General features: G+C 33.4%; 1 protein-coding gene across 1 annotated transcript in view; it reads right to left on the minus strand.

Annotated features, from left to right (window-relative positions):
* Nucleotides 1-14,443, minus strand: part of ADAMTS20 (ADAM metallopeptidase with thrombospondin type 1 motif 20) — a 163,010-nt gene that overhangs the window by 86,459 nt on the left and 62,108 nt on the right. Inside the window, exons 10-15 of the mRNA XM_012746250.3 lie at nucleotides 13,499-13,640; nucleotides 11,789-11,893; nucleotides 5,017-5,162; nucleotides 3,608-3,789; nucleotides 3,372-3,508; nucleotides 535-652 (exon numbers count right to left, since the gene is read on the minus strand). Coding sequence (XP_012601704.2) covers nucleotides 535-652; nucleotides 3,372-3,508; nucleotides 3,608-3,789; nucleotides 5,017-5,162; nucleotides 11,789-11,893; nucleotides 13,499-13,640 — 830 coding nt within the window. The remainder of the gene's footprint in view (nucleotides 1-534; nucleotides 653-3,371; nucleotides 3,509-3,607; nucleotides 3,790-5,016; nucleotides 5,163-11,788; nucleotides 11,894-13,498; nucleotides 13,641-14,443) is intronic.

Here is a 14,443-nt window from a genome sequence, read left to right on the forward strand (position 1 = left end):
TATTGCCTGGAAAATCAAATGTGATAATAATTATGAATCAACATTTAAGTTAATGGTTTTATCCTTCACCTTCAATCAGTATTTTCAGTATATACCATTAATAAGAAACACACAGATAGGCCAGGTTAAACCAAAAAAAAGTAGCTCAAATAATGAAAATATCTGAAAGTTTCCTGGAAAGATTCATAAATAGATACATTTTAGATTACAGGAACATATGTAAAAGCACTTTATTAATTGAGGGAGTATTCACACATCACAGTCAAATAACACTGGATTTATGCTAATAAATGCATCTAATATATTTTTAAGAATCATTTGCCTTGAGCAGGCAAATTCATTAATTCAAGGATATATCTGGTATAATATAAAATCAAATATTTTTCTATTCAGAAAATTTTTCTTTAACAATTATTTAGGACTAAGGGTGCAAAGTTGACAAAACAATAAAAAAGCATTACTATTATAACTTCATTACTTACTCCCTTATTATATCAAATGAAAAGGAAAACTAGAAACAAATACACAGCTTACCATAATGAGCACTGTTGAAGACGCCTGCTATTGTCCTACATGATGAGTTATCCCCTCCACATACTCCACATTTGTCTCTCTTGACCTTGGAGTTTAGCACATGATCACAGCCAGCTTGCTTCAAAACATAATTATTACAATTAGTATTATAAAAATGACTACTTATAAGTATGGTGCTTTAAAGGTTACAAAGTTCTTTCCACAAATATTCTTTCAGTTAACAGGAGATTTGGTTCAACAGGAATCTTTTCAGATATCTACTGATCTTGTTGTACATCAATATTTTCACATATCTTTTCATGTGGTCTAACAAGCAGTGTTTTTAAAAGAGTCATCCACAAACCTCCTGCATAAGAATCACCTCGGGTGGTATTTGAAAAGGCAAGATTCCCAGATTTTCTGAATTTACATGGAGGTAAAACCTAGAAATCCATATTGTCACACTGACATTGATTCCTATACCCATTATCATTTGAAAACCACTCTTCAAAGAAATGTAATTCAAAGAGACAAAAGTATGATTATGTAAGTAACACATTAGAATACTCTAAAAAGATGCCTTTCATGATTCATTTTAACTCATGACCTTAGAACACCAAGAATAATCCCAATGTCAAATAATACTTGAAAGAAACAATTTCTCCAAAGCTAATACCAAACATAATAAACAGTGTTTGTTAAAAGAATGGATAAATAAATATGAAAATAATTGGTTTGCTTCAGAAATTTCAAAAAACAAGTACAGCTCTTCTTCATGCAGAAGCTATCCTCTCTATACATTGCAGTAATTCTTTCAGTTCTTTAGTCCTCTAAATTTAGTGATCAGAAAAGAAAATTCCATAAGCCTCATGAATTCTTTTATACACAAGGAACATATTTCCAAATTGAAAATTTTAACTACACATTTTCTAAAAGTAGTACGCATCTACATGTTCTGATCATTTTCATCATAATTTTTTTATTTTCTCATGACTTTATGCTACTAATTTAGATAAAAAATAAGTTTTTCAGGGCACTGAGTAATCATTTTCTACTATTTAAGCAATTTCCAATGTGTAAGTTATTTTAAGTCTCTTTAAACATCTCATTAGCTCTTTGGGTGTAAGGCCCTTATCACCTAGGTAACTGATAACAGATATTTTATTATACAGAGATGAAATTGGGCCTATAAAATTCCATCTTAACAAAATGAATGAGTTTGTAAATTTACACTTGTATTTTTTCATTTTTTATTTTTGAATCGACAAATAACATTGTATGTTATGATGTACAACATGATGTCTTGAAGTATACATACATTGTGGAAAGGTTAAATCTAGGTAATAAATAAGTACATTAACTTCCATACTCATTATTTCTGTTATGAGAGCACATCCACTAACAATTAACATTCACTAAAACATCCACTAAAAAATAAAACTACCATATAATCCAGCAATCCCACTTTTGGGTATGTGTCCAAAGGAAATGAAATCAGTATGTCAAAGGGATAGCTACACTCCAATGTTTATCACAGCACTATTCACAGTAGGCAAGACATAGAATCAACCTAAGGTCCATCCACAGGTACATGGATAAAAAAAATATGGTTTCTACACACAATGGAATACTACTCAGCCATAAAAATGAATGAAATCCTGCCACTTAAGGCAACATGAATGAACCTGAAGGACATTATGTTAGATGAAATAAGCCAGGCACAGAAAAACAAATACTATATGATCTCACTCACATGTGGAATCTAAAAAAGATGATCTCACAGAAGTACACGCACTATATTCTTTAGACACATTCACTATCTTCACCATCCTAGTTCTCAAACTCACCATCCATTCTCAAGATTGCCATTGGCAATGTTTGAGCTTTAATTCAATGTCTCATTTACTCTCACCTAGAATCCTGCTAAATGGCCCACCTACCTCCAATATTCTCCTAACCCTAACATTCTAAAGAGTCTAAGATTCTAATATACAAACCAAATCATCTCTCTCCCTAGACTTTAAATCCTTCTATGCATCTCCATATAGTTAAGAAAAAAGTTCTTATGCCAACCATCTGCTGGTCCCCAACTCCAAATCTGCTCCCTTATTTACTCACCTTTCTAAAACATACTCATCTTCAATACTTAGTACAAGCCTTGTACCCTCCATGAAGGGTTCTCTGAATCCTTTATCCAGCTTCCATGAAATAAGACACTGCCTCCTCAATATCTCCATGTTACCTTGTGGATGACCCATAGCACTGCATTCTAATTGTTCACATGCCTATCTCCACATATGAGTCTGTGACCATTTTGGAAGTGGGGGCTCTGCTCCATCCTTTTAAGCTGGTGATTTGAATAGCTACCTGACATCTAGTAGCTACTCAATCCATGTTTGTTGAATGTACGTAAGAAGAGACAGAGAGCTAGAGGGAGGAATGAGGTCTACGGATTTAATGTAGAGGGAAAAAATTACCAAGAAAGGTCACATTTGAAGTAGCAAAAGCACTTTACAACCCTTTTATCCTATTATTTTCTATCTTTTTGGGAAGCTGACTTCAGCCCCAACTTGATTATGAGTACAATAGGAAAAACAAAATCAGCAACCCATCTTAATGCTTTATGAGTCATTCTTTTTTTCTTAATTTCAAAATCTTATGAGTCATTCTTCATGACAGAGAATTGCCTAGTAACACATCAAGCCATACTCCTATAGATAGCATGATATCAGAGTTTGCCTTACCAGAATTGATAAGAACATATTGTGAAGTAATAAAAGTAATATTTTATTAGAGAAATAGAAAACAATTATTCTTAAAGTCACTTTAAATATAGTAGAAACATACAGTTTATTTACCCGACACAGGCCTTGAACACAAATGTCATTAGTTTCAGTTCCACAAGGAGTACCATCAGCAACCCTGTCTTTCAACTGGTAGAAGTGAGTGGTTCCAGCAACCCGACAATAGAGTTTACAACGATCTTTTATGGCAACTATAAAGAAAAAGTCAAAATTTTAATGTATAATAATAAAGCTATGTGTTCCTATGTCCCCAAAAAAATGTACATCAAAGAAATGGTATAATTACTTACTTCCACTGTACTTGGGAAGCCACCTCACATTAGGGGAAAGACCATTGATGTTGAAATGTTTACCATCAAAATCAGAACACTGCTTCTCTCGAAAGTCTTGCTTGCCTTTTGGACATGAATCAGTATTACATGATCGAAATTTCATCCTGCGGCCCACACAGTACTTTCCTCCGTTTCTTGGCCTAGTCAAATTCATTACATTTTAAAGCACATCAGTACAATATTAATTCTGCCATTTACTTCTAAAACTGTTCCATTCTTTCCAGGATCTGGAAAACCACTAATGTCTCACTAATACTTCTTTTTTTTAACAGAGCAATATAATAGGGGTTTTAAACAATTCTATGGCTAATGAGCCATAAAAATATCCACCTTAGGGTGGACACTGAGGCCTGGAGGGTGGAATATCTTAACTTTGATTAACTAACAAGAAACTAATGATGGAAATTTTATTTTTAAACTTCAAAAAAGTATTTGTTTATTTTCTCAAAAAATCCCCATGTAATAAAGACAGTAACAAAGGAAGACATCATGCTAAATAAAAAGGTAATATATATGTGTCTTTGTCATGCATATCCTACTTATCACCCAATTCAAGGAGTTTCATGGCATTAATCTATGTCCATCTATATTTAAAATTATGCAGGAAAACAAAAGTTATTTTTTTCAGCATTTTTGGAATGTAAAGACTTCTAGTATAATTTAGCTATTCTAAAATTTAAATGAACTAAGTTAGATTTTTATCCAGAGTATGTCACATTTCTGCATTAAAAATGTTTATGAATAAGACTTTAAGTAAAGAGTGTCATATTGCTTACCAACTTATATATGATACATATAACAGAAACATTATTTAAAAATCTTTATGGAATCTCTAAGCTCTTTTGAATAGTTTGATGAGGGGAAGATATGCTTCAGTACTTATTCAGCTAAAGACAATGTGATGCATCTATAATATGAGAAGCAGAGAAAGAAAATATGACATGTCAAATTACACAAAACAGTAAAAAAACTGGTAACCAAATTACATATTTTGTCCAGAAGAGCCAAAGTGAAAGGAGCCAGGATCTTTCATTAGGAATACACTGAATGTGAAAATGCCATTATATTACTGCCATTCATATTTACAAGTATGTCTCAAATTTATACCAAATCAGAAACAACAAAAAAAAATTGAGAAAATGGTTGTCAGTTGAGATTATAAAATGTAATCTATTTAGTTTTTGTGGTTTTTTTTTAAGGTCTGAATCTAGCAAGATATAAAGCAATACGGCTTAAAGTATTCCAGAAGTTTTCTGAATCTCAGGCACTTACAAACTGACCTCTAGTTTTAGAAGTGAATGAAACTAATGTTTACTTTCTGGTGCCTTGAGATAATCTTAATTTACAGTGACATAAAAAAGACATACTCGGGACGATTACAGAGCCGGGTGGTGCTTTTGATTCCACCTCCACATGTTCTTGAACAAGAATTGTAAGGTCCCCATGGTCCCCATTCACCATCTACAGGACGTGTTTCCATTTCTTTGTTTACACATAGCCCATGGTGGCAATGCTATAAAGATAATAAACACAAAAAGAAGCAATTCATGTACATCTAATTAGAACATAATAATTATAATAGCAGCATAAAGATCAATAGAAGAACAAACTGTAAACAATTCAAAGAAAACATATTAATTCAGAAATGTAATCACATTTGACACCACTTTACAGTATTTCATAGCCACTGAGTAAGATCTGTGGAATGCAAAAAGAATATAATATTTCTCTTGCCCTTGAGATTTAGTCTCATTGGGTAGGAAAGAAAAATTAAACAGTAAAATGGAATATGAAATATTTTTTTTAAAAAGCAAACAGATATTAGGTTAATTCCATATATTTCCATACTTCCATTTTTTTACTCAAAGATATCTATTCACTGTCCCATTCTTTTTTTAAATTTTTTTTAAGAGATGAGTTCTCACTGCGTCACCCAGGCTGGATTACAGTGACATAATCATAGCTCACTCCAACCTTGAACTGCTGGTCTCAAGTAAACATCCTACCTCAACGTCCTTAGTAGCTAGGATTACAGGAGCTCACCACCACACCAGGCTAATTTATTTATTTATTTATTTATTTTTGTATAGATAAGGTCTCCCTATGTTGCCCAGGCTGACTTTGAACTCCTGGCCTCAAGTTATCCTCTCATCTTAGCCTCCCAAAATGTTGGGATTATAGACGTGAGCCACCACGTCTGGTCCACTCTTCTTTTTTTTATTTCAGCGTATTATTGGGGTACAAATGTTAAGGTTACATACATTGCCCTTGTCTCCCCTCTCCCCTCGAGTCAGAGCTTACTCTATCCTGTCTAAAGTCTCAAATGGTGATCTTGTTTCTTACTTTCATTAAACTTCCACAATCTCCCACCACCCATTCTACCCACCTAACAGCATCTGTACCTAGACAGATACTCTGCCTTGCTGCCTATCAGTATATATTAAAAATCCACACAATCATAGACAAAGTCAGTCCCTCCATGTGTGCCCTTAATCTGATCGCTTCTCACCACTCAAAACATCTCTCCAACAATTCTTTAATCTCTCCTATATCATCACCATTTCAGTGATAGCTCATCAAGTTGTGGCCATGCACTGATGCTAGTCTATGAACTATTTAATAATTATCAGTCTGTGAGGAGATAGGTACAGAAATTGAGTGTGCATTTAGAAACTTTTATAGGAGTTTTACAGAGTAATTTCATGTTTATTAAAGTAAATAATTTAAAAATTGTTTTGTATTTATTTTTAATTGGGGTAAAACACATAACAGAAAATTTACCATCTTAACCATTTTTAAGTATACAATTTAGTATTGTTAAGTATATTCGCATTGCTGTGCAACCAATTTCCAGAACTTTTTCATCTTGTAAAACTGAAACCCATTAAACAATAACTCTTTTACTCCCTACCGCCACCTCCTGGTAACCATCATTCTACTTCCTGTTTTTATAAATTTGACTACTGCAGATACCTCAAATAATTGAATCATATAATATCTGTCTTTTTGTGACTGACTTATTTCACTTATCATAATGTCCTCAAGGTTCATTCATGTTGCATGTGTCAGAACTTCCTTTTTCAGGATGAATGATATTCCATTATATGTTTATCTTAGCCCTGTTTATGCTGCTACAACAGCAGAATACCCAAGATTGGGTAATTTATAAAGAACATAAATTTATTTCTCAAGGTCTGGAGGCTGAAAAGTTTAAGATCAAAGTGCCAGCAGGCCCAGTATCAGATGAGGCCATTCTCTTCATCCAAGATGGCGCCTTGCACACTACATCCTCTGGTGGGCAGAAACGCCCTATCTTCACAGGGCAGAAGGGCCCGCAGAGAGCCCACTCTTGTAAGCCCTTTAACAAAGACATTAAACCCACCCATGAGCGTAGCCCTATGGCCTAGCCACCTCTTAAAGGCCCTACTTCCCAATACTGTTACAATGGCAATTAAATTTCAACATGAGTTTTTGGAAGAGATAAACATTCCAGACACAGCACATGGATATATCACATTTTGTTTATCCATTCATCCATGGATGGACACTGGGTTGCTTCTGCCTTTTGGCTATTGTGAATAATGCTGCTATGAACATGGGTATAAAATATTTCTTCAAGATCTTGCTTTCAATTCTTTGGATATATACTCAGAATTGTTGGATCATGTGATAATTCTATTTTTAATTTTTTTGAGGAATGGCCATACTATTTTCCACAGAAAAATTGGGCTCATATTTTGAATGCCTTTTTTCCATTTCACTTTCCTAGTGACAATCATTTTTATTATTTTTATAAAAGTATCAGTTTATAACTAATCAGAAATTTAAAAAAAAACTGATCCTTTACTACAGATAATTTGAGAACTACTTCCCTAGATCATTTCTATTTTCATACAAACAAACTTTTGTTTCTCCCACTTTTAGAACAAGGGCAACAGCCAAACCTTTCTTAGATCTCATTTCTCTCAGAACTACTGCCCTGTTTCTTCTTGACAGACTTGTCTGTGCTCATTGTTTAACTCCCTGTCTATTCTCTCACAACCCCACCCCAGCCTGGCTTCTATACCCCATTCCTTCATGAATCTGCTCATGAATATTTCCCCAACGGCCAGTTCTCATTTTCTTTCTTCCTTAAGAGTAGTATGTGACACAGTTAATCACTCTTCTTGATACTTTTTTTTACTCTTGGTTTCTAGGGTTCCACACACTCTTGGCTTTTTTCCTTCCTTATGATTAATCTTTCTGTGTTTCTTCTGTTGTTTCTTCTTCCTCTTCTTAATGTTGGAATGTTTCCAGGCTCATATCTTGGTCCTTTATTCTTTTCTATGAACAATCACTCCCAGTCCCCTCTCTCCTGGACTCCAAACTTGCATATACAGTTGCTTACTCATGTTTACTTCCATGTCTAATAAGCATTTCAAACATAGCATAACCCAAACCAAATCCTGTCCTTCTTCCTCAAAATCTGCTTCTCTGTGTTGATCTAAGTTGTGCAGCCAAAAACCAAGTCATCCTATCCTGTCTCTTCTTCTTCCTTGAATATTCCACATCTAATACCTTTGCAAATGTTCTAGTTCCTTCTAAAACATATAAAAAATGTAACCTTTCACCATCGATTGCTACCACTCTGGTTTGAGCAACCAGCATCTCTCACCTTTATCACTGCAGTAGCTCATTAAGTAAATATGCTCTGTTTCTACTCTTGCCCATATGGTTTAGACTCAATACAATTGCCAGCTGATTTTTTCTTAAATTTAGTTTTAAAACTAAGTCAAATCAGGTGACAATTCCACTGAAATCCTTCATTATTTTATTTTGAGTAAATGCAAAGTTCTCACAATGGTTCTGTACATAATATTCCTCCAGTTACTTCCTACAAGTTTCTCTCTTCCCTCTACTCTGGCTACAATGTCCTCCTTGCTCTTCCTTGAACACTCCAGGCATACTCCAGAGTTAGAAGCTCAGCTGTTCCCTTTGTCTGTAACTCACTCACCCCAGATACCTTCATAGCTAACTCTCTCACCTCCTTTAAGACAGCTAATTGAGTAACTTCGCATACGGTCTAACCTGACCGCCATATTTTAAATTCCAGTCTACCCTCTCTTACCATAAAGCTTACAATCTTTTTCCTGCTCTATTTTTCTTGTCCATGTCACTGATCAGTTTGATGATACTACAATATTAATTATTTGTATTATTCTAGTCTCTCCCTAGAACGTAAGCTCCACGAGGGCAGGGATCTTCTCTGTTTTGTTCACTCATGGATGTAAGCACGAGAATAGTGCCTGACATAGGTTGCCCTTAATAAATATTTGCTGAATAAATGAATCCTATAAGCCAAGCTTATTGGTAGTAAAAATACTTTGTGCTCCCCATAGAACAAGTAATTCAATATGAGAAAGACATATTAGAAGTAAACAAAAACAAAATCTTAGAATAGAATGTACTGTGTGCCTGTGTATTTTGTAGGCATCTTCCATAAAAAATTCAAATGATCCTTGATCTTTTTTAAAATATAATTTGAGAGATCAGAGCATGAAAAAGTTAGACTGTTATACTATTCACCATGTAGTAAAATTAACTCATTGTCAGATGGGTTCATGATGGCTTCACACGAACTGATTGACTACCTAAGCATTTATCACATAGACTCACTTGTAAAATAGTCACAAGATAAAAAGACTAGAGAAGGATATTAAAGCAAAATTATAGAATATTTGTTTAAAATGTTCCTTCAACAAAAGGTCCATTTAATACTGAATATGGCTACATATATAGGGTTTCACTATCTTTAATTAATAAAAAATGTAATTTACATCTATCATGATCCACACATTGCTACCAAATACCACCTCTGCTTTTCATCTACTCCGGCTTTAAGGGATGCCTCAGTATCTCATCACATTTACCACGAATCCCAAGGAATCGACATCTACCTTACCATCTCATTGGAGAAATATTCAAATGGTGAATAAACACATGAAAAGATGCTCAAGGCTGATAATAATCAGGGAAAGGAAAATTAAAACCACAATGAGATTCCATTTTATACTTATTAAAATGGCTAGATTTTTTTAAAGAATAAAAATATCAAAAGTTGGCAAGGAATGCAGAGCAACTGGAACTTTTCTATATTGCTGGAGGGAGTCTAAAATGGTACATATACTTTGAAAACTTATTTGGCACTTTCTTATGAAATTAAACATATACTTACTCTATAACCCAGCAATTCTACTCCAAGAGAAACACAAACCTATGTCTACAAGACGACCTGCATAAGGATGCTCATAACAGCTTTATTCATAACAGCAAACACCAGAAATGATTCAAATGTCTACTGACAGGAGAAAAGGTAAACAAATTACAGGACATTTGTATGGCTTAATTACACTGCAATATAAAGAAATGAACTGCTGATGCACGTGATAATATGGATGAAGCTCAAAAACATTATGTTGAACAAAAGAAGCCTGATTCATCCTGCCCCTCCAAAAAAGGACACACTGTATGGTTCTATTTACATTAAGATCGAGAACAAACTTATCTGCGGAAATAAAAATCAGAATAGGAGTTTTCTCTAGAGGGAAGGGAAATTATCCAGAAAGAGGCAAGATTGAACTTTTTAGACTGTTTTACTTTTGATTGGGGTGTTGGCTAATGTGCACCTACGTATGTTAAAATCTATCAAACTATACACTTAAGACCTGTGCATTGTACTTACATATCTTAATTTCAAAAAATCATGTTTATGCCCAAACTGTATTTAGGTTACTCAATAAATTCGCCATAAGTAGTATATCTCTTGATATTTGTAAATATAGCAATCATTGATTGATTGCTAAGAAATAGATAAGGTCCAACCCTATATTTCAATTAGGTGAACATATTAGAGCATGTCTTCTATCTAATCAGTCAATATCAGTAGCCCAGCATTCATACTTCAAAGAGATTTTATTCTTTGCTTACCCTGAAATCATCAGTTATTCTCACAAATACCACCCTTCTCCTCAAAAAGCTATTAGCTAATACGGTCACAGAAGGTAAGAAAAAAAAGTCAAGTCTTTTTAATAATTCTTATCCCCCAAATAAAAATTTTTATGTAAGTTAAATTTAAATTTTATAATTTAGCATTAGCTGAACTGAAAAAGTTCACTAAAACGTTGATCTTAAAATTACAAAAAGGTAGTGTTAGATGATTTCAATGAGTACTTCAGCTACTCCAAAAATTGCTGTACTACCAAATAAAACTTTAGTAACCAATTTATTTGTGCTGTGATCAATATTTGTAGGAAACACATGTCTTTTGATGGAAAAAATTCAAGAGAAAGGCAAAATCTGGTACAAAAAAATATTTCAATGAAGCAGCAAGTGGTAAAGGCACAAGTTCAGCTCTGAATTGACTTTAATTTTTAAGAAGTTTTTACATTTGGCTAATGTGAAGGTAAGAAAGAGGCAGCATTAGCCAAGCGATTTTCAAGGAAGTGTTCCTTTGGGTCTGAGAGAACACAGAGAAGGCTGACAGACTAAATATAGACAACGTTAGCCACCAAGGCCACCCTAGAACACAAAGCACAATCTGACTCCATCTTCACATGTAACACATGTAACACATCATGCAACATCATATTGACAGATTTAGTCAACATAAGATTTAGTTAATGACAAATGTTAGAACAGTGAGGATGTGCATCTAGGAAGTTTATTTTTAGGAGTACAACGTATTTTAATATATTTAGAAGCAACAAAGATCCAAAGAAGCCCCTAAATCTTACAATTATACTTAACTAAATTATATGGGAGAAAATGTATGCAATGGAAACATCCTTGAAATTGGGGAATTTGCCAAAACATTAGAATCTTTATGTCTGTAATCATTTTTAATAATAAGGCTATGATATGCTTAGATAACATATATCTATGTTTTATATTATAATTACATGCAATTTTAATATTCATCTGCTATATGCACTGAAAAAAGAATAAAATCAAAATTTTAATTCAGTTGGCAATGTACTATATGAAACAAACATGACAATAACTAACTCAGTTAGTCAACAGGAAATAATACAGAGTGCTGAAATGCAGAGCAGTTACATCTTTAATCTTTTGATACAAGACTCACCCTTCGAGAAAACCTACCATCCCAGGACCACAGTTTGTTCCATCTGCCAGTGGCATGTGTTGAGTGCGACAGCCTTTGTGAACTCCTTCTGCACTTGTGCACCAGAGACGCCTGCATTGTTTCTGCAGAAACAACAGGCAGGCAAGCAAGAGTAAGGATGACACCACAACACTGGGTCAATTCAATATAATACACTGGTTTATAAGTTGATCCGATATATTTCCTGGTTTATGGTAAGAGCTAGAAATAATCAATAAAAATCTTTACTAAATACGTTCTAGTCACTGATTTTTTTTTTCTAAACACATGAAATGGCATTCACTTTGTAAAAAGTTTTTGACTTTTATTTATACATTGAAAAATGGGAGATATGAATTGGAGTGGAAATATTCAAAATTATATGAGACATTTTTCTCTCTTTAAAAGATATTTTTCTTAAGGACTTTTTGTTGCTAAATGTTATTCACAAGGAGTTCCCAAAAGCCCCTTTGAGGCAATGGTGGAATGTATGAATAATGTGCATAGAAATACTGTATAATGTATACTGAAGTTTCCTATTTTGTGAATATAATGTATACTTTCAACTTTTGAACAAAGGGTTCTGCAGTTTTCAAAAGAAACGAAAGTCCACAGAGGGTCATAGGAGTTATACCCAAGATAATTCCTTTCTTTATCTGAATTTAAATTCAAAGTTTATTTAGTGTCTAAATCAAGTTGGAAAGAAATGTATCTTTTATAATAAGGTATTAAGGTAAATCATCCCCCTTCACAGTAGATATTGAAAGGCTTATTAATATTTGTGAGTATAAATTTAAGACTTTAGGAAGAATAATCACTACGTGAAATACACTTTACATGTCCCTGGACTCACTGACTTTCATTCATTCCTTCATTTAACACTCAATAAACTTTTGCAGAATATATTGTATGGCAGGATCCTGAACTAGACACTGGAGATATATATTTAAATGAATGAATAAGGCTAGTTATTCTTGGTCCAATGATCCTCACAATCTAGAAAGGAAGTAAGCAATTTGGCAAAGGTACGTAAAGGAATGAAGAAAATGGAATGACCATTCTGCGTAGAAAAGTAAAGCAGGTATTCACCAAGTAGACACATTTATTTTAAACTAAATCCTAGATTTACCCCCAAATAAAAGAAAATCATGATTATAGATCCACTGAAAGTGTTAGGATCAACTATCTCAGTGGATATTAAAAGTACCTAATCTCTGAAAAATCCTCAAAATAAATTATAAAGTAATAGCTTAAGGAAAACTAAACAATATATCCCAAATTTAATTCCTCTGAATTTAAATCTGGGTAAAGGAAAATATAGACTATTAGATTCCTGAGGCCTTTAATTCAGGAATCAACAATTCAGTATCAAGCATCTATGTTTTCTCCTTTCACCTCAATATCATTTGAAAGTAAATATTTGAATACTTTTAATTTTCAAATTATATAACCTCTCTGTGGCTGTATTTACTAAATGAGAATCTTTCATGGGAATTTGTGAGAGTTAACAAAGATAATTTTAAGTATCCAACACAATATCTAGCATATAATAAGTACTACCTTTCTTTAACCCCTGACACTAAATTTTCAAAGACATAGAAAGTATATTTAGCTTATCATCCATTCCAGAGAATAAATGTATATTTTGAAATATATTCTAAGTACAACTTTATGGCAGTTTTCAAACAAAAGGAGAGAATTTTTCTTACCAAATAGGGACACACTTGTGATCCAGGCCCAAACATAAGTTCACACTGCTTGTTTACATCATACATTAATCCAGGAAGTTGTGAAAACAGATCATACATTTTCCCATTTGGTTTGTCAAGAAGACATTCCCCATGACCAGTACTGTACCAATGACAGAAAATAAAATGTTGTGAATACACATGGATGCATTTCAGTACAAGATTCTTTATTGCATTTTCTGTAATCCTTTATTTTCAAAGAGAATAGCAGCATTTTTTCATAATTTAAAAACCAACTCACAGCAATATCAGTACAGCAACGTTCCTGTACTTTACAAAGGTCTTTAATGTGTTTGCAATTGATCCCCACAACCACCTAGAAGGTGGCAATTAAAAAGAAAGATAATAAACATAAATTCATCAAAACATAATTTATGAAACATACATTCATATGACACTTTTGGTCTACTTTGTTATCCAATAGTAATGTCTCAAATGTAATGTCCAACCTGTCAAAATGCTGTAAAAATAAAAATAGGTTTTTCAAATCATCTGAAAAACTATGTTTTAAGTTCTAAACAATGATAACAAAAAAGGAATTTCAAAATGTTTTAGGCTGTCTTTACCTCAAGAGGTTTCTTGAGGAGGGAGTATAGCAAAGTCAAGAGCACTAGCTTTGGGGGCTTACACTTTGGTTCCACACTTCCCAGAATGCATGGCTGTGGGAAAACTATTGAATCTCCTTGAGCCTAAGTTTCCTCATCTGTAAATTGAGAGTAGTAATACCTATCTTATAACTTGCAATCAGAATATACATTCAAACAACAGAAAAGAGCACAGGAAATGTAATATATGTTAATTCTAGTTTGTCATACAATGTTCAGTCTACAGAAAACTCTGAAAATGTTCAGCTATTGCAACTAGGTTAAAAGCAACAATTTGTTCCACTGCTATAGTGAAAAGAAA

The sequence above is a fragment of the Microcebus murinus genome, chromosome 10 (genome assembly GCF_040939455.1).
Source record: "Microcebus murinus isolate Inina chromosome 10, M.murinus_Inina_mat1.0, whole genome shotgun sequence".
In the NCBI taxonomy this organism is placed as follows: domain Eukaryota; kingdom Metazoa; phylum Chordata; class Mammalia; order Primates; family Cheirogaleidae; genus Microcebus; species Microcebus murinus.